Source organism: Lutra lutra, chromosome 18 (assembly GCF_902655055.1).
Source record: "Lutra lutra chromosome 18, mLutLut1.2, whole genome shotgun sequence".
Lineage (NCBI taxonomy): Eukaryota > Metazoa > Chordata > Mammalia > Carnivora > Mustelidae > Lutra > Lutra lutra.
In genome coordinates, this window is record NC_062295.1 from 31,684,291 (window position 1) to 31,706,585 (window position 22,295).

General features: G+C 62.3%; 1 protein-coding gene and 1 long non-coding RNA gene across 4 annotated transcripts; one reads left to right on the plus strand and one right to left on the minus strand.

Moving 5' to 3' along the window:
• Positions 1 to 855: 855 nt before the first annotated feature.
• Positions 856 to 22,076, plus strand: RASA4B (RAS p21 protein activator 4B). Of its 3 annotated transcripts, none has more exons than XM_047714170.1 (21): positions 858 to 1,044; positions 6,190 to 6,246; positions 7,537 to 7,650; positions 8,207 to 8,268; positions 9,402 to 9,531; positions 11,165 to 11,246; positions 11,773 to 11,904; positions 12,080 to 12,171; positions 13,481 to 13,598; positions 13,847 to 13,997; positions 14,274 to 14,338; positions 14,611 to 14,723; positions 14,949 to 15,141; positions 15,293 to 15,430; positions 15,977 to 16,121; positions 16,394 to 16,560; positions 16,790 to 16,927; positions 17,934 to 18,069; positions 19,409 to 19,529; positions 21,243 to 21,307; positions 21,434 to 22,076. In XM_047714170.1, the coding sequence occupies exons 1-21, from the start codon at positions 980 to 982 to the stop codon at positions 21,553 to 21,555; spliced, it is 2,406 nt and encodes an 801-aa protein (XP_047570126.1). In that variant the 5' UTR covers positions 858 to 979; the 3' UTR covers positions 21,556 to 22,076. The 3 variants fall into 3 exon arrangements, with proteins under 3 accessions (XP_047570127.1, XP_047570126.1, XP_047570128.1); XM_047714172.1 differs by lacking the exon at positions 858 to 1,044 and adding an exon at positions 1,137 to 1,206; XM_047714171.1 differs by lacking the exon at positions 15,293 to 15,430 and having other exon boundaries at positions 856 to 1,044.
• LOC125090929 (uncharacterized) lies at positions 4,969 to 6,724 on the minus strand. The gene is made up of 3 exons (XR_007124523.1): positions 6,393 to 6,724; positions 5,423 to 5,487; positions 4,969 to 5,204 (listed from the first exon to the last, which is right to left on the minus strand). It is a non-coding gene; the product is annotated as an uncharacterized LOC125090929 (long non-coding RNA).
• Positions 22,077 to 22,295: the final 219 nt, after the last annotated feature.

The following is a 22,295-nucleotide window of genomic DNA, read 5'->3' on the forward strand; positions in this document are numbered from 1 at the left end:
AGGACTGTGACCTCTCCATCTGGAAGAAAACCACGAAGGGGTTGCTCCTAGAAACCCAGCTCTGGACACTGAGTCTAGGAGAAGGATGGTGCCCCTCACGGAAAGGCCGGTGCTCATGGAGTAGCAGGGAGGCCAAGCCTAGCTCTGATCCCGCAAAACGCGTGACCTCTAGCAAGTGATTTTCCCTCTGTGAACCTGAGCGCCTCATCCAAATTCCCACTGCTGGGAAGGCAGGAGGCCTAAGTGAGGTGACAACTGAGAAAGCCCCCTCCTCCTCCGGGGCAGGTTCCCAAAAATAAACCCGATCTTTCAGACTCAAAAGCGTGGTCCCCAAAGCTCTGAACTGCCCTGGCTCTCGATGCCTCCTTCTGGGTCCAGGTGGCTCTAACACAAACAGACATACTGTTTGCTAAGTGCGTCCGATTGTGCATTCATTCATCTTACACCTACGCAGGGTGTCCCACGCGCCAGACTCAGGTGGCCAGGGCGGTCCGCCGTGCGCGTCCCCGGCCCGCGTGTCCCCGCACTTGCCCACGCCTCTGAGCACATACTAGGGCCCATAGCCCCCGTGCACCTGGAGACTGGCACTCTGGGACCACGCCTGCCGCCCACGCGCGCCGGCCGTCGCGCCCTCACCCCACTGTGACCACCAGCCCGCGGCGAGCCAGCAGGGTAACAGCCCTGGGCGCAGGCCCCGCCCCTACCCCCAGGCGGCCAATGAGCGCCCCGACCCGATCCGGCCCCGCCCACCCGGGGGCCCCGGCCGCCCATTGGCGGGCCCCGGCGCTGAGGCCCCCGCACGTGGGGCGGGGGCGGGGGTGAATGAAGTGGAAGCGATTCCCCCGCCCCCGCGCTTACCTCCCGAGCCCTGCGCGGCCCGCCCCCCGCGGCGCCCAGTCCCGCGCCCGCCTGCCCGCCGGCTGCACGCGACCCTGCGGTCCGGCTCCCTCGGGCGCCGACCCCGCGTCGCGGACCCGCGATGGCCAAGCGCAGCTCGCTGTTCATCCGCATCGTGGAGGGGAAGAACCTGCCCGCCAAGGACATGTGAGCGCTGCCGGGGGTGGGGGCCCCAACTTTTTGGGGAGGGGCACTGCCCCTTCCTTAAGCCACACCTTTCTAGGGTCCACACGGCCCGCCCGCAAGTGGAGCAGCGGCGAGGGTGTGGCGAGTGTGGCCGCCGTGGGGGACTGGAAGGGAATGGGGACGGTAAGATTTGTTGCGAGCACGGGGCGGGGGTGGGGCGGGGGGACAAGGAAGGTTCGTGGACAGGGGAGGGGACGGGGGTCAGTAAGGGGCATGAGCTAGCAGGGAACTAGCGAACGACGCTCAAGAAGGGAAGGGGCTTTAATAGGACAGGGACTGAGCGTGGGGGGCACCTCGCAGGGAGATGTCTCCGTGAACTGCGGGGGTGTGGCTGGAAGGGGTGGGGGAAGCCCCTGGGAAACGAGGGGTCTTCCTCGGTAGTTCCGGAACCTTAGGACCCGAGAGTGTGCACCTGAAAAAAGCCCCCGGGGGCCGGGCCTGTCCCGGGGCTTCCAGCTGTGCGCCGGAGTGAAGGGTGAACCGGTAGGTCAGGAGGCTGGGACCGTGCAAAGATGGGGTGGCCGGGGAGCAGCTGTTCCTTGTGCCCTGGGCTTTATCTGAGCCCTGCGGTGGCTTTACCTCCTCACAAGGATTTAGCAAGGCAGTTCTCATCATTCCATTTTACAGATAAGGAAACTGAGGCTGGGAGACCTGAAAATGCCAGCTCCAAATGGCAGAGGAAGGGCTTGGGGCCAGAGCTCCTAACGCCCGCCAACATCTAGGGCATTCCCTGGTCCCTGGCCAGATTTGAAGAGGTTTCCCGAGCCCCTTGTCCCAGCGCCTTTCTCAGTAGTCCCAGAGCTGAGGTTCCCCATCTCATCCCTGGCTTGCTTGTATACAGCCTTAGGCAGCATCTTAGCTCTGAAGCCTCAGTTTGCCTTTCTGTAGACTGGAGGTCAAAATCCCTTAAGCACAGGGATGTTGGCTGGCTCAGTTGGTAGAGCATGGGACTCTTGGTCACGGGGTTGTGAGTTAGAGCCCCAAGTTGGGTGTAGAGATTACTTAAAAATGAAATCTTATTTATTTATTTATTTATTTAAAAAGATTGTATTAATTTATTTGACAGAGAGAGACACAGCGAGAGAGGGAACACAAGCAGGGGGAGTGGGAGAGGGAGAAGCAGGTTTCCCACGGAGCAGGGAGCCCGATGTGGGGCTTGATGTGGAGCTTGATGTGGGGCTTGATCCCAGGACCCTGGGATCACGACCTGAGCCAAAGACAGACGCTTAACGACTGAGCCACCCAGATGCCCCTGAAATCCTTAAAAAAAAAAAAAAAAAAAAAAAAAAAAAATCCCTTGAGCACAAGGCTCTAGGTGCACTGGCCTCCTGGAGCAGGGAATGGGGGAAGGGGAGCCCAGAGGCTGCATAGGGTCCAAAGTCCACTGTCTGGAATGCCCCCCCCCCACGCCCTTCCCCTGCCGGCCCAGGGCTTCTCAGCCGGCTCCTGGATGCCAAGAGGTGGCGAATGGGGAGGGGTGCAGGAGGCCAGGGCGAGGGCGTCTCTCTCACCCGGACAGTGGCCCTTGTGAGTTAGCCTTCTCACTCAACGCCTTGAGCAGTTCTAGTTCAAGGCCCCCTGGGCCTGGTGAGGCCAGGCTCAGCAGTTGCTATGGCAATGGGTAAGGGAGGGGGCTGGGCAGGCTGTCTCCTGGTGGGTTTCTGGTCTCGGGGCTAGGTGGGGTGGACGCTGGGAATGCGGTCTCCCAGGAGAGCCAGGCGGATGAGCTCTGAGGAGGGTCTCAGACTCCCGGCCCAGCCTCTAAGCAGCCCCCCCCCCAGGCTGGCACTGCTAACTAGGTCAGCTTGGCCTCCTCTGGCTGGTGGCTGCTGGGAGGAGCAGCCCCTCCGTCTGTCGCCTCCCTCCCCATCCCCGCAGGCCCTAGTGCCTGGCTCTAGGCTTTCCCCAGCCCCGGGGCAGTGAAGCCAAGGACTGGGTCTTCCTGGGAGCCAAGGTGCCAGGGTCTCGGCCCAGCCCGCCTCTGCCCAGCCCGGGGACCCTGGAGCTCCATCCCTGGGGGGTCGCCACTAAGTCCTGTTGGTTTAGCCTTTCATGGCCTGGCCCCCTGCCTGCTGACCTCTGTCACCTCCTGAAGCCTCTGGTCAGAGGGCTTCCTGTCACCTGGTTCCTAAATCCAGCTGTAACTCCCCCCCCAACCCCCCACATTCGAAGCCCTGCCTTTGCACAGTTTTAAGGGGCTTCTGTCTTCAGACATTCCCACTCGGAGTCCTCCAGAAAACTGTTCATCCTTCAGGACCCCTCTCAAACTTAGGCTGTGTTCCAGGGTTTTCCCTGGTGCCCTCCAGCAGCACTGGTTCTCGTGCCCCCGTCTTGTGCCCTCAGGAGTCAGGAGGGTGCTCTTGGTAGCAGTCGCTGCCATGCTGTGTGACCATGAAGGGTAGGGACCGTGACTCATTCGTCTTGGCATTCCAGGAGCCCTAGGGGGGGCTCCTGGCTCGTGGCAGAGGAGACTAAGGGTTGTGGAGGACCCTTCCATTCAATCCTTGTATTAGTTCTACAAGGTAGATATGCTCAGTTTGCAGAAGGGGAAACTGAGGCTCAGGGTGGGTAAGTCCCTTGCCAAGGCCACATAGCGTTTAGGGAGAGAAGCTGGGATTCAAACCCACTCTTTCTGCTGCTGACAGGCCGAGAATCCTAGCTGGGCCGAGGCTGCAGCCTTACCATGGGCTTCAGTGGGGACTGAGCCTTGCAAATGCCATGCAGACCACTTGGCTCAGGGACAGCAGGGGTTCAGAGACCCCAGGAGGCCATCACTGGGTGCCGGAGGCTGGGAAGGGGGCAGAGGCTGGGAAGGGGGTGGGCCTGCCTCACTGTGCCTCATCATCCTGTCTCCTGAGCAGCCTTCTTTCCAGCCAGGACTTGCACACCTCTGAGGACGGGGAGCTCACCACCTTTCATAGTGACTCATCTCAACAGAGATAGTTCTGAGGAGGGACACATCATCACAGCTGCCATTTCCACTCATGGGCTTTTAGTTCTCTTAAGGGCACAGAGCACAGCTGTGCTCCCTGTCACTGACCGTTTTCAGAGCCCACCTGTTCCCGTTCTGTTGCCATCCACTGTCTCCCATCCTTGCGTGCCTGGATCAGCCAGACAGGAGCTAAGTCTCATAATGACCGGTGACCGACTGGCTCCCACGCCCAGTGGCCTTGGGGACGGGCCCAGGACTATTTCAGGGTTTACCCTGATCCTTCCCCTTCCACAGCCTGGAAACTGCCAAGGGGCTAAATATAGAGGACTCGCAAGTAGCCAGGCTGGCTTCCCCAAGCGGCTTGGGGAAGGGGAAGGGGAAGTGGGGCAGGGGACCAGTCCCAGGGCCTCATCAGGACAGAGGGCACTAGGCAGGGGCACAGGTCCCAACAGCTGGCCGGGGATCATGGGTGGGCCTCTGGCCTCAGCCTGCTCCTGACACTGTCCCCTTTGCCCCCCTCTGATCCAGCCACCCAGCTTCTCATAGCCCCTGCACACCCAGGTCTGTTCCTGCCTCTGGGCCTTTGCCCACCCCGTGACCTGGCCCCGAACCCAAAGTCCAAACCTCACAGTTCATTCAGAGATTCATTCATTGAGTGAGAGCTGCACCGTGGGCAAAGTTGGGCTCACAGGGGTGCCAGCGGCAGGGTAGAGGAGGCCCGTCCCCCACCCCCACCCCACCACTTTTCAGAGCGCACGGACATCTTCTTCCTTCCCAGTTCCTTGTGCAAATATGCGTGCAGCTGCTGGGGCCTGCTACCCAGCCCAGCTCTGGGAGTGCACAGGGGCCTGATTGCTGGAGGTCCGGAGTCCCCCAGATTTGGGGGGGTAGGATGCAAGCTGAGGTGTTCCCAAGGGGCTTTCTGGAGGAGAGGGCTCCTAAGTGACAGGGAAAGGGGTGGCAGGCAGAAGAGCAGGGAGTCTAGGGCCATGCGAACATTTATTGAACACTTGTCATGGGCAGGCCCTCCCGTCAGACCGGGCACCTAGGGCAGCCACCCTGTGGGTGGTCATTCCGTGCCCCACTGCTCTGTGTGGGGAACTGAGTCCTGGCAGACGTTTCTGGTCAGTTTCCAGTCAGGTCAGTTTCTGGTCAGCATCGGGAGGACCTTCAGAGATCAGGGCTTCCTCTGTAGGAAGAACCCCTTTTGAGATGAGAAGTGGAGCCTGGAATTCCCCAGCCTCCCACATGCAAATCATTTCCTTTTTATGGACGTAGTCTGAAAGGCACTCCTGGAAACAGTCCTTACCTCCTTTCTTGCCTGGGACCAGCCCTAGGCCCGGCTGGGAGTGCCCCCCAACCCACCCCAGGAACCCCTACCAACCGAGACCAGGGAGACCAGGGCACCTGAGCAGTCCCAGGTTCGTCTTCCTCTTCCTTCTTTCCCAGATGGCTAAGAGCTTGAGGCCAGCCTGTTAAATTTGTTCATTTATCCAGCAAACACCCCCGGACCCCCTGTCTTGTGCCCTGTCCTAGACCCTGGAGACACAGAAGCGGCCCCTCCCTCAGGTGGTGTGGGGACGGTGGTGGCAGCTGAGGACAGTGCATCGCTAGCAGACCTGGGATGGAGGGAAAGACAGAGAGTTTGCAGGCACTGGGCCCGCAGAGGAGACCGTACTCCCTGCCTTTGGGGCGGGGCCGGGCTCTGAGAGGCCGGGGCCAAGGCTTGGGGGGGCGGGCAGCAGGAGCAAGGGCTCCAGGGAGAGAGAACAAGGCGCCCACTTGGGTGTTGAGGATGGGGTTTCTGGACCTGGCCTGGGGCTGTTTCTGTCCTCCTTGGGGCATATAGCAGGGTGTGGGGGGGAAGGGGTGGCGGGCAGGAGCGTCCTTATCCCCCTGCAGGAGCAGGCGCAGGAGCCCTTGCTCCCCTGGTGCAGGGGGCCTCACGCAGCTTCCTGCCTTTTGCTTACCACCGGCCTCCCAGACAGATGGAGGGCACGGGGTACACGTTTTGAGCCGTTGGACCCCAGCCCAGGCCCCCTTGCCTCAGACTTGATTGTCCTTTCCCTGGGGTCACCGAGGGCCGAGCTGCCTGGGAGCCCCTGGGCGCTCCTACCCTCTCCCCACCTGCCGCCGGCTGCCGGCCAGCCCCGCCCTGCTCTTGTGTCTTACAGCACTGGCAGCAGTGACCCCTACTGCATCGTGAAGGTGGACAATGAGCCCATCATCCGGTACGCCCCCCCCCAGCACCTGCTCCTCCCCACGCTTCCCGCTCACACCCCGGTAGGGGAGGGGGCGGGCTCCGAGAGCAGCCGATCCCCAGGCCGGCCCCCTGCCCTGACGCACCCACCTCTGACTCCTCCTGCTGATTACTGACCTGAGCGCCCATCCAGGCGTTGGATCCAAGGGCCTCTCGCCAGCGCTGTTCCTTTCTGTGATCTTTACGGCCCTCGGAAGGGACAGGATGATGATTAGTAACAGCGCCTGTGGCTTCTGGAGGCCCCGCCGGGCCCTGTGCTGAACCTTTCGCAGCCCATTCATAACTTGCAAGGAGCTCGATGTGCTTTTATTAAGTTGCATTTACAGAGGAGGAGGAACCCGGGGACTGAGAGAGGGTAACTTGCTCAGGGCAAGTCAGACTGGAGCCCAAATCTGGCTGACCCCAAAGCCCGAGCCTCGTCCCCCTCTCTTATCCTGGCTTTCCCTCGGGTTTCCTGTGCCCTGAGAGATGCCCACCATGGTTATACCCCGGAAAGGCTGCTTCAGGCAAGGGGGCCCCAGCCTGTACCCAGAAGGGCCACTTTCCCTGGATGTGCTTTTGTCCCTGGGCTCCACGATTCTGGGCAGGCTCTTTGAGGTCCCGTTCCTTTTGTGTCTCTGGCCTCGACCTTGAACTTCATGACCAGAGCTGCCCCGCAGTTCTGCCCACCGGAATGCCCGTTGCTGACGGCCAGCCGAGGCTGTCGGGCTCGTGGTTCTTCCCCCTTGCAAATAGGACCCCAGGTCCTTCTTCCACATTTTGTCCAAACCACGATACCAAGAGGGGGGTGGGCAGGATAGCTCTGATTGTCTCTGTGACAGACAGGGAAACTGAGGCCCCAGCGTTCAAGTCGCCTGTCAGAGAAGTGCTTGGGGTCAAGGTGATTATTTGAGCTTTCGTCCGGGTCCTTGGCCCGCCTTGGGGGTTTTGGCTCCCCAGCCCCCAGCATTCCCTGCTGAGTCCCCTGGGCTGAAGGCTCTGTCCTGGGTCTGGCCACGTAACACCGCTCTGGGTCAGGCTCTGCCACCGTCCTGTTCATGTGACCTGAGGCTAGCTATGGCCCCCTGTGGTCTCAGTTTCCCCAAATGGAAAATGGCCTGCTAGATGCAGCCCTGTGCCCCACCCAGGGCAGAGAGGACGGTCAGGAGGGAAGGGCTGATGGTGGGCAGTGGGGTCGAGGACAAGGAGAATTGTCAAATCCCTTGGGTGGGCCTGGGGCCTGCGGGTGGCCCGGCCAGGCACTGAGGGTCCTTTGCTGTAGGACAGCCACTGTGTGGAAGACCCTGTGTCCATTCTGGGGCGAGGAGTATCAGGTGCACCTGCCTCCCACCTTCCATGCAGTGGCCTTCTACATCATGGATGAGGACGCCCTCAGGTGGGTGGGCCCCACCCTTCAAATGGGGCCCTGACCCTGCCAGCTGACCCCCCAGCCCATGTCATTGCTGGGCCTGCTGGGCCTGCCGGACCTGCCGGTCACTTTGTGTCCTCTTTGTTGGCCTGGAGCTGGGGGGAGCCCTGGGAGGGTCTGGAAGGGCTCAGGATTTGAGTGAGCAGGGGTCTATGGGGGCGGAGTTGTTCACACTGCTCACACCACATCACCCTTGTGCACGTGCGGGAGTAAAGGCACAGGTGTGCTGGGCTGTGCGTGGGGGCGTGCGAGCTAGGGAACCCAGGACAAACTTGGCATATATGTGAGCCCGTGTGTCTGTCCACGTGTAGCAACCTAGCACATGCCCATGAGCGTGTCCAGAATGCAGGGCCCACAGGAGGGTCACGGGTCCTGCTCTGATCGGCTCCTGCAAATGAGTGGCGTGTCAGCCTCCCTGCTTCCCACAGGGCCCCTGAACTGGGCGGGGGGGGGGGGGGGGGGGGGGGGGTCCCAGGCTCCCTGCGGAGCCCTGCCCAGCTCTGGCCCCCTTTCCATCCTCCAGTCGGGACGACGTTATCGGGAAGGTCTGCCTTACCAGGGACACCCTGGCTGCTCACCCGAAGGGTAAGATTCCTGGGAGGGAGCCCACGGCCTGCTCCTGCTTCCTCTCCCCCGCTCCCTCCTGTCTCCCCTTACTGGAGGCCCCATCCCTGGCCTTCCCCCAACTCAGAGGTGCTTCCTCTAGGCTCCTTCACAGCCCATGCTCAGGGAAAGCCATGTGTGCCCTCCCTAGAAGGGCCTCTGGCCCATCTCCTGGCCCTGGCCTCAATGTCCTGGGCCCCATTCTGTCCCCTGCTGGGACTGCGTGCCTCTAGGGCAAAGAAAGGTTGCCAGTGCTGGGATCTGAGGCCTCTGCAGGCACAAGAAGGAGCCTCTCCACACTTGCAGAGGTGCAGAGACCCCTCCTGCCATCGGGCTGGCTCTTCTGGTACCCTTGGCGTCCCCTTAGCCTGGGCCCCGGGGCTGCTCTGCCCTAAGCCCTCCCGGCCAAAGTGGTGGGCCTGCGGCTGGGCTAGGCCCCTTGGATGATGGCTGGGATGCTGACACTGTTTTGAGGGGTCAGCCCTGCCCCATCCTCACTGTGGGACCTAGGGTAGCTGCTGCCTCCTCCAGGCTGGCTTCCTGGCTGCCAGTGAGGGTTCCAACCTGGAACTCTCAGGCGGTTCAGGTTTGGCTTGTGCAGCCCCCGTGACTCCTCCCGGGCCTTCCCAGCACACACCTGCTCCTGTCTGTGAGGCCGGGGCGGGCATGCGGGGGTGGGGGACTTTGCTGACTCATGGAGCCTCTCCGCCCCTGCCAGGCCCAGAGGCCTCTCCTGCCCGAGGCCCCCGCAAGCCCCTCGGGGTCCAGTGGCCCAGGGGATGCTGGGCCCTTAATGCTTCCCCACCTGGGCTCGGCCCCTCCTCCGGCAGCCCCAGGCAAGGGCCGCTGTTTTATGATGGAGAAACTGAGGCCAGAGAAAGCGGTTCTATCACAAGTTAGGTTCGGGGGCGGGGGGCACGAGAGGAAGGACACAGGGGTCGCTGGACTTGGGTTCGCATCAAGCTTCTTCCAAGAGCCGCTGCTCAGCTTCTGTCCCGTGTCCCCATCTGTCCCTGGGGACGATGGCCCCTGCCCCCCCGGAGTTGGAGACGACCCCGAGCGGCCGGTGCAGGGGCGCTGTGGTGCCCGGCGGGGCTGAGCCGCTAGTCCCACAGGTTTCAGTGGCTGGGCCCACCTGACGGAGGTCGACCCTGACGAGGAGGTGCAAGGAGAGATCCACTTGCGCCTTGAGGTGGTCCCGGGGACGCCGGCTGGCCGGCTGCGCTGCTCTGTGCTCGAGGCCAGGTGAGACGGGAGGGGCCCCTGCGGGTGGGCGGGCTGGGGAGGTTGCCTGACCTCAAGGTGTTTCCTGGGTGACCCGGCCGAGGATGCCATGTCTCTTAAGGGACAGGGTGATGTTCTAATGGTGGGACTTCGGGCATCGTAAAGCAGGAGGCGTAGCAGGTGAGAGGAGATCCCAAGCTCTGCACATGCAGCCCCCGTGCCAAGCCTGGGCTTCCCCTGGGGTTTAACTACAGTATGAACTTGGCCTGGTGTGTGTGTGTGTGTGTGTTGCGGGGGATGGGGTGTGGTTCTCTCCAGGAGGAACAGTGACTTGGGCAGAAAGGTGGGCCTGAGTCACCTACGACAGGCCTCCCTCCCCTCCCCATCCCCGGTATTTTTAGCTGTGGGCTCCCCTCCCGTTGGGGCCTGAGTGTGAGTCACACACGCTCCCTGAGGAGCTCCTTCCCTTGTGGCTCCAGGCCGCCTCCACAGGGTCCCTTGGCTGCCTCTGGGGCAGGAGGGCAGGGCCGGGCCAGCGCCTGTGGGGGAGCCGGTCCCCACAGGGGTGAGGGGGTGAGGGCTGTCAGCTTGCAGGGGGAGCAGGGTGGCGAAGATCTCTCTCCAGCAGGTGGGGACGGTGGCTCCCCAGCCGGATTCCCTGTCCTGAGGCTGGAGTGTGGATGAGGAGGCAGCGGGAGAATGTGCAGACTTGGGCAGGGGCCGCTCACACCCTCACACTCGGCCCTTCCCGCTCTCTGGCTCACACGCACGTACTACTGACACTCCTGGGGATGCGGGGGCTGGCCCAGCCTGGCCTCCACTCAGCAGGTGCCTGGACGGGAGGAGCCGTCTGTCCAGACCTCTGTGTGGAGCGTGGGGGGGTCTCGGCCCCCACCGCCCCCCGCTCAGACCCCACTGGCATTCCTGGAGGCCCGAGAAGCTGTCTGTGCAGAAAGAACGTTTCTTCTCATCTTTCTGGGCAGATTCTCAAGTTCATGTTCTGGAATTCTCTTGGCTCTGAGGAGGCAAGAAAAGCCAGCACAAGAGGCTTTAAACTAAAAATATGGAGAAGAGCAGAAAATAGTACTTACAGCAAAAAGAAGAGGGGTGGGCTTTGCTGTTGCCCCACGAAGGGCTCCGAGCTGGGTGCTAGGGTGCTGTGAGCGGGTTTGGGCTTTGCAGAGCATTGGCAGGATGGCCCAGCAGGACTGCTCCCCAAGACCCACCTCCCCCACTGTGGGGCAGGCCTTCTAGAAGCCCGTGATCTCAGTTGTGGGGGTTATCTTCTATACTCTGCAAAGGGGAAACCGAGGCTTGGAGAGATGGCCCCAGCTCAGGGCTGCGTGGCAATTGGGGGTGGGTGGGTGGGGGACACAGCCCGGGCTGTTCCACGATGTACTTGCCTCCCTGACTCCCCAGAGCAGACCATAAGCTCACAGCCCACCTGCGGCTGTCAACCCAGAGGAGCCATGGCGGGGGCCTTGTCTGGTGTGGGTGCCCCGTAGAGGCCTGTGGGGGGAACACTGGGGGAATCAGCATCCCGGGGAGAGGCGCTGGGCACAGATTGAGCCCAGCGCGGTGAGGTGACCCCACAGCGGTCAGATGACAGTCTGGGGAGGGAGTGTGAGAGGTGGATGCCCTGCTTCCCTCCCAGGGACCTGGCCCCCAAGGACCGGAACGGTGCATCTGACCCCTTCGTCCGAGTGCGCTACAACGGCCGGACACAGGAGACCTCGGTGAGGGGGCTGAGGGGGGCGGGGAGCCCTCATCAGCTGGGTGGTCAGGCTGGGACTGTGGTCTCACAGAAGAGATTTAAGAAAGGCTGGGTGACCCTGGGGCATAGCAGGTCACCAACCCCTACAGCCCCAGCTGCCTTTCACTCCCGGCCTCCTGGCCCAAGACAGCCGGTGTGGGGTTCAGCTGCACAGTCCGATAGCTACCCCCGCATTGTTCTCCCCTAGGAAACAGCCAGGGTGGTGGGCGTAGCCCTGGGGTGGGCCAGGGGTGGAGGCCTGGTTTCTCAGTGCAGTTTGCTGCTACCTTTGTGCTGTGTGGCCTTGGACAAGTACCTTGCCCACTCTGGGCCTCCATTCCCCCCTGGAGAAATGAGCAGGAATTTGGACAGGAAGGTTATACCTCTGCTGTTGGAAGGCCCCTGCAGGGATCCCAAGTGGGGTGTTTGGAGTGGCTGTGCCCTTGGCTGGGCCTTGCTTGGGGGCCCCCTTGGGGTCAGCCCACCTCTACTCACCCCATTCTGGACAGATTGTGAAGAAATCATGCTACCCACGCTGGAATGAGACATTTGAGTTTGATCTGGAAGAGGGGGCCGCGGGGTCGTTGTGTGTGGAAGCCTGGGACTGGGACCTTGTCAGCCGGAATGACTTCTTGGGCAAAGTGAGTGCCCCACTCCTTCGGGCTGCACCTGCCTCCATTCCGGCACCGCCCCCAGTCTCCCCCTGCCCCCCACTGCCCCGGAGGGGCACTCCCCAGAACCAGCCACTGGTGCTCAGGGACCCCGAGGAGGGACTCCCCCAAAAGGAACAGTAGTTGACTCTGCCTTACCCCCCAGGTGGTGTTCAATGTCCAGAGACTGTGGGCGGCCCAGCAGGAGGAGGGCTGGTTCCGGCTGCAGCCCGACCAATCCAAGAGTCGGCGGGGAGAGTGAGTGCCTGGGCTTGGCAGTGGGGCTGGTGGGCTCCGGGCCCCAGGGGGCTGGGTGGGGGGCGGGGAGAGCTGACAGTTGGCTCCAGCAGGCAGGCTGCACAGTGGGGGGCAGACCCTTGCCCTCCGGGCCAGACTCTTATCCTGACGGGTCCTGCGGCCTGGCCCTTCTCGCAGCCGTGGACTTGGCCCTGTCCTCTAAGCTCCAAGGCAGTACAGGTCTCCTGCTTTCTACCTTCTGGCAGATTCTGGAATAGGCCATCAGACTTTTTCCCTTTAAGGCTTTCCCAGCAGACCTCATACCAGGGTTCAAGTCCCCAGAGGTCTGACTCCCCCCCCAGATTTTCCAGGAATGAGGTTGCCAGATAAAATATAGGATGTCCACGTAAAGCTGGATTTCAGGCAAACAGTGAATCATTTTTCCGTGTGGTACTTCGGTGCAGCGTCGGAGACAGACTTAGGCTAAAGATACTCAAACTTCACTGGGCGTCTTGTAGTTTTATTTTGGTTAAATGTGGCAACCCTATCAAGGTAGCCCTCTGGCTTCCTTGCCCACCACTCAACCCGGAAGTGGAGGGTCAAGTGTCCCCCACTGTGGATGGTTCAGCTCCGTCTCTCTGCAGAAAGTCCCAGACCCCCCATCCCTACCATGGACAGGGCGGGGGCAGGGGCAGACAGCTGTGTCCAGCCGCAAGGCATATCCAGAGAACCAGCCGGGACCGTTTGGAGGGCTTCTGGGGATGAGGCCGTGCTGAGCAGCAAACTTAGTGAACTGCACTGTGCTTCTGGAAGGGGGGTGCCGCTGAGAGACTGCTGAGGCTTGGTCAGCACCCCCGACAGGAGGGATCCGCCAGGAGGGATCCGAGCAGGGGAGCTTGGCAGTTAGATCTGTTGTGGCAAGTTCTCCAGCCTGCTCGAGCCTCAGTTGCCCCGGCAGGTTGTTACAACCATTGGGGACTTGCTTCCAGCTTAAAGCGTGTACACGAAGGAGCTGTTCTCTGAGAGTTTACAGATCTGAGGCTGGGCAGCCCAGCATGTTCGCATGGGTCAAGCTCGGAGTCCAAGGGGTCTAGAGGGAGCAGGGAGCCAGGCGGTAGAGATGGCTGGAGGCGGGACGGGCTTGCCCAGCAGGGAAGGAAAGCAGCTTGGGGGGAAAGAACAGGAGCTGGGCCATGCAGGGGGTGGGCAGGTGGAGGGTACGAGCCGAGAGACAGGCTGGCCCTGAGTAGGGAATATGGAGCCAGCGGGGAGGGGCCCGGCGCAGGCGGCCTGGGTCCCTGGTGGAGAGGTCACAGGCTGCCCGTTCCAGGGGCAGCCTGGGCTCCTTGCAGCTGGAGGTGCGGCTGCGGGACGAGACGGTACTGCCCTCCGGCTGCTACCAGCCCCTGGTGCAGCTGCTGTGCCGTGAGGTGAAGCTGGGCACCCAGGTGAGGGGGCCCCGGGGGAAGGTGGGAGGGTCCGGGGCCAGTAGGCCAGTCCTCCCTGTCCTACACCCGCTCTGAAGAGCAAAGCTCTCGGTTCTCAGGACGGTAAGGAACTAGCCAGTACCCAGGGCCCCTTGCCATCCCTTGGGAAAGCACCTCCCTTCCCCGCGGTCCTCTGAGGTCCTCAGAGTGAAGGGTTTGGGTTCCCCTGTGGGTCCTCCAACCCTGTCTCTCCTTGCTGCTTCCTGCAGGGCCCAGGGAAGCTGATACCTCTTATAGAGGAGACAACGAGCACAGAGTGCCGCCAGGAGGTGGCCACCAACCTGCTCAAGCTCTTCCTGGGGCAGGGACTGGCCAAAGACTTCCTGGACCTGCTCTTCCAGCTGGAGCTGGGTCGCACCAGTGAGGCCTGGGAGGGGGTGGCCTGTCTGAGGGTGTGGTGGAGAGGGGGCCAGGAGCCAAGGACTGCAGAGATGCTGAGAGCGGAGAAATCTGGGAAGGCTTCCTGTAGGAAGCTGCTGGGTCCGATTAGGAGGCAAAGGAAAGAGCAAAAGGCATAGGTGGGGCAGTGTGCTGGGAAGGGGCAAGGAAGGTCCTTACAGAGGGGCCAGCTCAGGGCCCCCAGCCCCGTGGTCCTCCCTTCCCCAACCCCGTACCCACTAGAACCTCTGCTTGCAGGTGAGGCTAACACCCTGTTCCGGAGCAACTCTCTTGCCTCAAAGTCCATGGAATCTTTTCTGAAGGTGAGATTGAGTGGTATACGTCTTTGTTGCCTAGATGAGGAGACCGAGGTTCAGAAGGGCCAAGAGATATAAGTTCATGCATCTACTCGCGTGTTCATTCGCGCAGCAGCGGTTGGTCTCGCTGTCCCCTTTGTGGGCCTGGCTCTACCCCGAGTGGACACAGCAGGCAGATGGCGCCCGGGGGGGGGGGGGCGGAGGCCAGCTGCCCGGAGACGGCCCCCCGGGAGCTGGAGGCGGGAGGCGGGACCAATGCCACCCCCCACGGCCCCCAGGTGGTGGGGATGCGGTATCTGCATGGCGTCCTGGGCCCCATCATCGACAGGGTGTTTGAGGAGAAGAAGTACGTGGAGCTGGACCCCAGCAAAGTGGAGGTCAAGGACGTAGGGTGAGGCCGGATGTGATCCCTGGGGCGGGGGCGGCGGTGCCAGGTCCTTTTTGCAAGTGGATGTTTTGGCTCCTCTGCCCGGGTCTACTTTTCCGTCGCTCTGCCCACCTGTGCGTTGCCTTTGTCCCTGCCTCTGCTGACGCCTTATTGCGCCTGTCTCCGGGAACCCCGCGAGAGTCCCGTGCAGGGGCGCTGACCTCCATCCTCTATGCGGGATCCACTCAGGTGCTCCGGGCTGCACCGCCCACAGACCGAGGCCGAGGTGCTAGAGCAGAGCGCGCAGACGCTGCGCATCCACCTGGGGGCGCTGCTGAGCGCGCTCAGCCGCTCCGTTCGCGCCTGCCCCGCCGTGGTCCGCGCCACCTTCCGGCAGCTTTTCCGGCGCGTGCGCGAGCGCTTCCCCGGCGCCCAGCACGAGGTGCGCCCCCTGTCGGTGGGGCCGGGCGGAGGGAAGGAAGCAGTGTTGCGGGGTTGGTTGGAACCGCAGGCGGGGGCAAGGGGGCAGGCAGAGGCCCGGACAGCACCGAAGGCCCGCGGGCAGCCCAGCCCCGCTCTCCCGCGCCCCCCAGAACGTGCCGTTCATCGCCGTCACCAGCTTCCTGTGCCTGCGCTTCTTGTCTCCCGCCATCATGGCGCCCAAGCTCTTCCACCTGCGGGAGCGGCACGCGGACGCGCGCACCAGCCGCACCCTGCTGCTGCTGGCCAAGGTGGGTGCCCGCGGGGCCCCGTCCGCACGGCAGTGTGTCCCCGACTGGCTCCAGGGTCGCCTGTGCCACCACATTTGACATTGGACAAAGCTTTCTCGTGGTCACCCGAGCCCATGGACAAGGAAGCGGGTCCCTGCGGGGAAGGAGATTCGGCCCCGGAGCTTGTGTGTGTGTGAACGCGGGCCCTTTAGCCCCCAGATCGGCCTCTTATTCCCAGGCGGCCCCCAGGCTGGGGCCGGCGTACCCAGGGGAGCAGTCTCCTCTTAAACTTGCCGAGGAAGGCCGGCGGGTTGGTCTCAAGTAGCCTCAACCGTCCGGTCCCGAAAGGCCTCACACCCCGTGTCGGTTCAGCCCCGAGCCGCAGTAGGGATGGAACGAGCCCCTGAGCAGAGCTTGTGCTGCTGCTGCTGCTGCCTCGGGTTCTACTACGGGAGTGGCACCCGATTTGGTGGCGGGGTGGGGGAGGTTGTGGGGGCGGGGGGAGGTTGTGGGGGCGGGGGGGGGGTTGACCCAGCAGGGCCTGGCCCTTGCTGCCGTCCCCTGCAGGCAGTCCAGAACGTGGGCAACATGGACACGCCGGCTTCCAGAGCCAAGGAGGCTTGGATGGAGCCGCTGCAGCCCACGGTGCGCCAGGGCGTAGCTCAGCTGAAGGACTTCATCACGAAACTGGTGGACATCGAGGAGAAGGAGGGTGAGCACTCCCGGTTTGCCCCGCCCCCCCAGCGGCCCCACCCACACTGGCCCCTCCTATGGCCCCGCCCACAGCCTCCCTGTCCAGTTTGCTCTGTCCTCTGGCCCAGGCCCCCACTTATCTTATCTCTGTGGCTTTTTGGTCGCACCCACAGCCTCTTCATCTGCTTGCACGGCCTTGCCCACCTGCTGCCTGTGCCCCTCCCCTTGCGTCTCTGCCCACCTCCCACTACATCCCTGGGCTCACATTTTATCCCCCTCCCGGCCCCGCAGAGCTGGACCTGCAGCGGACCCTGAGTTTGCAGGCCCCGCCGGTGAAGGAGGGGCCGCTCTTCATCCACAGGACCAAGGGCAAGGGTCCCCTCATGTCCTCCTTCAAGAAACTCCACTTTTCCCTTACCACCGAGGCCCTCAGCTTCGCCAAGACGCCCGGCTCTAAGGTGGGTGAGGAAGGAGGTGGGCAAGTGGGGATGAGAGGGGTTTATAACAGCTAGGAAGCACCCGTGCTCTGTGTGGCTGGGGTCACTCACAGAGTCATTGGGGTCACTTACAGAGCCGGGTCCCTGATGCTAACTCCCCAGGCTGTAGAAGGGGAGACTAAGGCCCAGAACTGGGACATAGAGGGGCCCTGGCTTGGACCCTGAGTCTCCCTGTCTCGGCCCACTCCAGAAAAGTGCCCTGATCAAGCTAGCCAACATCCGGGCAGCGGAGAAGGTGGAGGAGAAGAGCTTCGGCAGCTCGCATGTCATGCAGGTCATCTATGAGGACGATGCGGGCAAGCCCCAGACCGTGTACCTGCAGTGCAAGGTGGGGGCCGTGTGGCGCGCACTTGGGGAGGGCTGCTGGGGGAATGTCCGCCTGGGGGGGCGCAGCTAGAAGGAGGCCCCGGTGAGCCTACTACCCCGTGTCAGCTCTGTCAGGCCCAGCAGGTGTGAGATCTGATGTGTGTGTGTGTGTGTGTCGTGGGCTCTGGGGGGCCTGGGGCCCTGTGCCCGTGGCTTTCCCTGAGCCTAAGCACCCACATCTAGGTCTGCATGGTCCGGTATAGGACGTGTACGTTCCCATCAGTCGGAGCGTCACACATTGTGCATGTTCATTAGAAACTGGTTTTGTGAGTATCTTTGTTGGTGCCTGTGTGTTTGCGGTGCAGTCGACACGCAGTCATCTCGTTCGTGCAGGCGTGTGACTCTGGGTGCATGCTCTCCAAGTCTCGTCTCTTTATGTATTAACTCATCCATTCATCTGAGAAGTATTTGCAGAGCGCCCACAAGGCTCCAGGCGCGGGTTGTGGTGGGGGGGTACAGCAGCAGGTGAAACTGCCCTGCCCTCATGGGGCTGTCTCCCAGGGAGGCGGATGGACCGCTAAGTCAGTACTTCACATGTCAGAGGGTGGCAGCGCCTTGAAGGGCACAGAGGAGACTAAAGGGGAGAGGGAGAGGACAGAGTAGCATTCAGTAGGGGGTTACTACTCTCTAAAGTGTGGGTGGGAGGGTCTCTGGCAGGTGGCCTCTGAGCAGGGGCATCGTGAAGGGAAAAACATCTAGGGGCAGCACACGGAGAGCAAGAAGGAAGGCTGAAGTCAGAGGGGTTTGGCTTATCCCCGAGAGGGACTGTCCAGAGCCACAGGGTAAAATGGTGCCTACCCTGTACAGTTGGCAGGTTGTACACTGCTCAAGGCACGGCCATGGGGAGCAGTGGCAGCTGACATCCACCTGCCACTCTGCTCATCAGGCCATGTGCCGGGGAGCTCCAGGAAGGGAGGGCAGGCTTCCTGGAGGAGGTGAACGCTGATGTCCCCCCTACACCCCTGCAGTGTGTGAACGAGCTGAACCAGTGGCTGTCTGCGCTGCGGAAGGTGAGCATCAGCAACCCCGGCCTGCTGGGCTCCTACCACCCTGGCGTCTTCCGCGGGGACAAGTGGAGCTGTTGCCACCAGAAGGATAAGTCAGGTGGGAGCGGAGGCCTGGGCCCCCCTACACGGCACCTGGGCTCCCTGGCCGGGGCACGGGGCTTCCAAGCCCTGGCTGGCTGGCCTGGCTGGGGGGCCACCTGTGCACCTGGGGGAAGTCAGTGGTGGCAGGTCGGTCCCTGCAGGGATTCCAGGCGGGAAGGGTTCCGGGACAGGAGTTTGGGAAATGCTGTGGTGAGGGTGCCGCGCTTGTGTTCATCAAAGGCTCTGAGGAGGCTTGGAAACGAGTTGGAGTGCCCTCCGTCACGCTGTGTAACGCAGCACTCCCTCGCCCACATGACAGGGACCCTCTCTTGCCCAGGGAGGGAGGTGTCTGTGAACTAGGGCTTCTAGGGACACACCGTAGGGACTCCTTGCTGCCTCGGGCACAGGAGGGCCCCTGAGCTTCACGTTCCCACCTGACGGCCTGATGCTGGAGCTGCGGGGGTGGGGGTGGTCCCCAGACACCAGAGGGACGGTGGAGACAAGCTGCTGCTAGAACTTTCCGTGATGGTGGCAGCGGTGCCCAGGACTGTGCGTGTGCTTGTCACGAACACCTGTGACCAGACTTAAAGTGTGCCCAGTGTGGCCCAGGAGCTGAGACTTAAGTTCGTTTTAATTTATGTAATTTTAATGATTTTGCATTTAAGTGGCATTATGTTGTCAGCTGGCTTCCCTGTGGGACAGCTCAGTTAAGACCTACCTTCTCTTACCTTCATCTGCTTTGCAAAACTCTTGCTCCCTGGTCTCAGAAGAGACCCGGCCCCCGGAGCCTGCTACACGGGGAGTCCCTGGGAAGCCGCCGCACCTGCTGCAGCCCGGCCCCGGGTCTGGGAGGGGACAGCAGCTGCTCTGTACAACAGTGTCACTGGTTGGTTGGCCGCTGGCTTTGACCTTTGTGGCGATGGCCTTTGTTATTGGTAAGGGGGGCTCCCTAGGGCACTAGGAGGCAGGGTCTGGTAACCCATTCTATGGAGGAGAAAACGGAGGCTTCATGGAGGGGCCAATGCCTCTGCCAAGGTCGTAAGACCAGCTCATTCCAGCTTCCGTCCCCATGGTCTTACTGTCCCAGGCCACTCCCTTCTTCCTTCTAGGCCGGCAGCCACCGGGAAAGCTGTCCAGCCCCCTGAGCTGTCTCCTGTGTGGTTCCCGTGCTCGGCCGTTGTGCATCTCTGGGCTCCGGGGCTGCCCCCAACAGAGATGAGCCGCTGCCCCTCCTGGGGCCCCTGAGCCCGTTCCTGTCCCTCTGCAGGCCTCGGTGTCCCCACCTGTACTGCCACGAAGTTGAACATAAGCTCTCACGGGGCCTATCTGCAACCCTGCCCTCTTTGTGTCCCCAGATCTGGGCTGCGACAAGACCCGGTCGCGGGTGACCCTCCAGGAGTGGAATGACCCTCTGGACCATGACCTGGAGGCCCAGCTTATCTGCCGGCACCTGCTGGGCGTGGAGGCCGCACTGCGGTGAGGAGGCCTGTGTGGCCTGGGGAGTGTGACGGGAGAGGGCAGGAGCTGGGGCCCAGAGGCTGGTCTCCTGCTGTACATCAGGACGAAGAGGAGGTACTGGCTCCCGCACAGAAACAACCAGAATGCCTGTGGCCGCCCCCACGAACTCAGAATTTCTGGAGGCGCAGTGCTGTGTGGGCTTACCTCCGAGTAGCCCCTGCTTCCCTAAGCGTGCTGGGATCGGGGCGGTTTTCTTTTCTTTTTCTTTTTCTTTTTCTTTTTTTTTTTTAAGATTTTATTTATTTATTCGGTAGAGATTACAAGCAGGCCGAGAGGCAGTCAGAGAGAGAGGGGGAAGCAGGCTCCCCGCTGAGCAGAGAGCCCGATGTGGGGCTCGATCCCAGGACTCTGAGAACATGACCCGAGCTGAAGGCAGAGGCTTAACCTACTGAGCCACCCAGGTGCCCTTGGGGCGGTTTTCTGTCGTACACCCTCATGCCTGCGTCCTGGAGGGGTGGTGGCTGTTGTCCTTGTTCCTCATCCACTTTTCCAGGGCGTTATTTCGTCCTCAGAAACCCTTCTGGGGCTCATGGGGTCGGACGAGAACCGCGCACTCCCCTGGGAGCCGCAGTGTCCAGTAGCTTCCAGGTCACTCCTGTCACCGGCCCCCTCTCCACCCCTCGTCTGGCCCCCTGGCTCGGGGACATCGTCCTCCACCTACCAGATACAGCCACCACCCTGTCTGCTCTGTTCTGGGGACCCACAGTTGTGTCCCCCATTTAAGCCAGGAAGCAGCAGAGCAAAGACTCGATCCCAGGCTACCTTGGGTTCAGGTGGTTCCCGCCATGGGACCAGTGCCATGGGCCCAGTGCCATGGGCCTGACCACAGCCCCGTGCCTTGAGAACCTCCGCACTTATGGAATCGCTTGGCCCCCTTCTCTCGTTTGGCCTCACCTCCTTGCCATCCTGCAGCGTCTGGCCCGGCCCTTCTGCCCCACCGGCTCATCTGGTCCCCTGACGCAGTGGCCTGGGGCTGCTGTAACTGATCACTGGACGCTTGGCTGGGAATGACCCAGATGTCTTCTCTTGCAGTCAGGGTTGAGTTAACAAATGAGCGGAGCGGGTCAGGGACCGACCCCACAGCCTAGAAGGCATCTGAGGGAGGAGGAGCGTGTTAGATCTTAGCAGAGGGACACAGCTCTTCCCAAACGGGTCAGGGAGACCGTCCAAAGGACCAAGCCAGTAGAATTCCTAAGTAAGGAGCTTCAAGCCTGGGGTCCCCGTGGCTGCTGGTTCTCCCTTCATGTAAGCTCCCAGGATCGTACCTCAGAGGGCTCGGGGATCTCCGGTGAACCCTGGTTAGGAATCGTGCTTAAATTGTCATTGTCTCCTACTCCCCTAAGAATGAAAGTCGTTTCACGGCCAGTTAATACTGGGGACTTTCGGGCCCCAGTTGGCCCTTTCCCCCAGGATCCTCTGTGGTTCGAACTTGGTTTCCACAGCGCCTTCCGCCATCCTACTGTTGCGGAGGTGGGGAGGACCCGAGGAGGCTGGAAGAGGGAAGGTGGCAGGTGGCCGGGGGACCACGACCTGGGCCTCTGTTACTTACCCCCAGATTGAAGGGGTCAGCCCCTCCCTCCCAGAATCCCCTCCGGCTCAGGAGGCCCACATGGGGTTCCCTGGCCTTCTTGGCAAGGGCTCCACGAGCTGTCCCTCTGTCCTCCCCTGCAGAGAGAAGCACCGGGAGCTGAGTGCGGGCACAGAGGCAGGCTCTGTGCACACTGGCCCGGGGGAAGGTAGGTTGCTCCCAGCTGGACTCCCACAGTGGCCTGAGCTCCATTTTGGGGTGCTGTGGGCGGGGCCGCACCCCCCGGGAGCCTCTGGCCCTGGCTGCTCTGCCCTCATCGTGCCTCTGCCTCCAGCCCCCGAAGACGCACTGGCCCAGCTTCTGCAGGTGCTGCAGGACCTCCAGGAGGCCCACCGCTCCGGCCCGGCCAGCCTGCCGCCCTCAGAGCCCCACCGCCCCGGGCCACTGCAGACGTGAGGCCTGCCCCCTGCCCTGTGCCCTCGCCGAGCCCCCTGCCGGGTGCTTGGAGACCCCTGGTGCGCTTTTGGCTCTTCACTCCCACTCCTGGGGGAGCAGGGCTTAGGGCTGTCATGGGCTGGGTGAGTTGGAGGTCCAGGGGGTCCAGAAGGCCCGTCATTGGCTGCCCGAAGTCTCTAGGGGACTTGGCGTGCTCTTGCTCTTCTGTGAAGCCTCGCTGTTCCCCACGGCTCTTGTGGGCGTCGCTGGCGCTAGCCCAGACTCTCCAGGGACCCTCCCTCCTGCCCAGGGCAGACCTGGCCAGAAACCACCCCTAGGATGGCCCGAACCCAGGGGAACTGATGCTCCTTGGACCCAGAGAGGTGGAAGGGAACACGGAGCGCAGGCGCCCAGGCCTTGACCTCAGCATCCCCTAGCTCCTGGCTGCCACGCCCCCTCTCCCCTCCAGCCACCAGCTGGGCGCCCTGGGAGAGCTTCGCTGGTGCTCTGTTGCTGACAATAAACCTGCTGTGACTGCTGGGCTCTGGGGTCTTGTGACGGGGGTCGGTGGAGGGCCTGGGCCTGGGGACTCCCGTGGCTCCTTGGGGTTGGCCAACGACCGGCACCACAGCCTTAGCCTTTGTGTATCCCATCTGCCCACCTCCCCACATCGCAGGGGGTCTCATTTCTCCCCCCAACTGCTGTCCCCACCATATCCCTGGGTCCCACTGCTCCATCCCTCACAGGGTAGAGCCTGAATG

Coding starts and splice junctions, on each gene's coding strand:
- RASA4B (XM_047714170.1), top strand. CDS start 980: ATGGCCAAGCGCAGCTCGCTGTTCATCCGCATCGTGGAGGGGAAGAAC. Junction 6,247..7,536: donor GACAATGAGCCCATCATCCG/GTACGCCCCCCC, acceptor CCTTTGCTGTAG/GACAGCCACTGTGTGGAAGA. Junction 11,247..11,772: donor GCCGGACACAGGAGACCTCG/GTGAGGGGGCTG, acceptor CATTCTGGACAG/ATTGTGAAGAAATCATGCTA.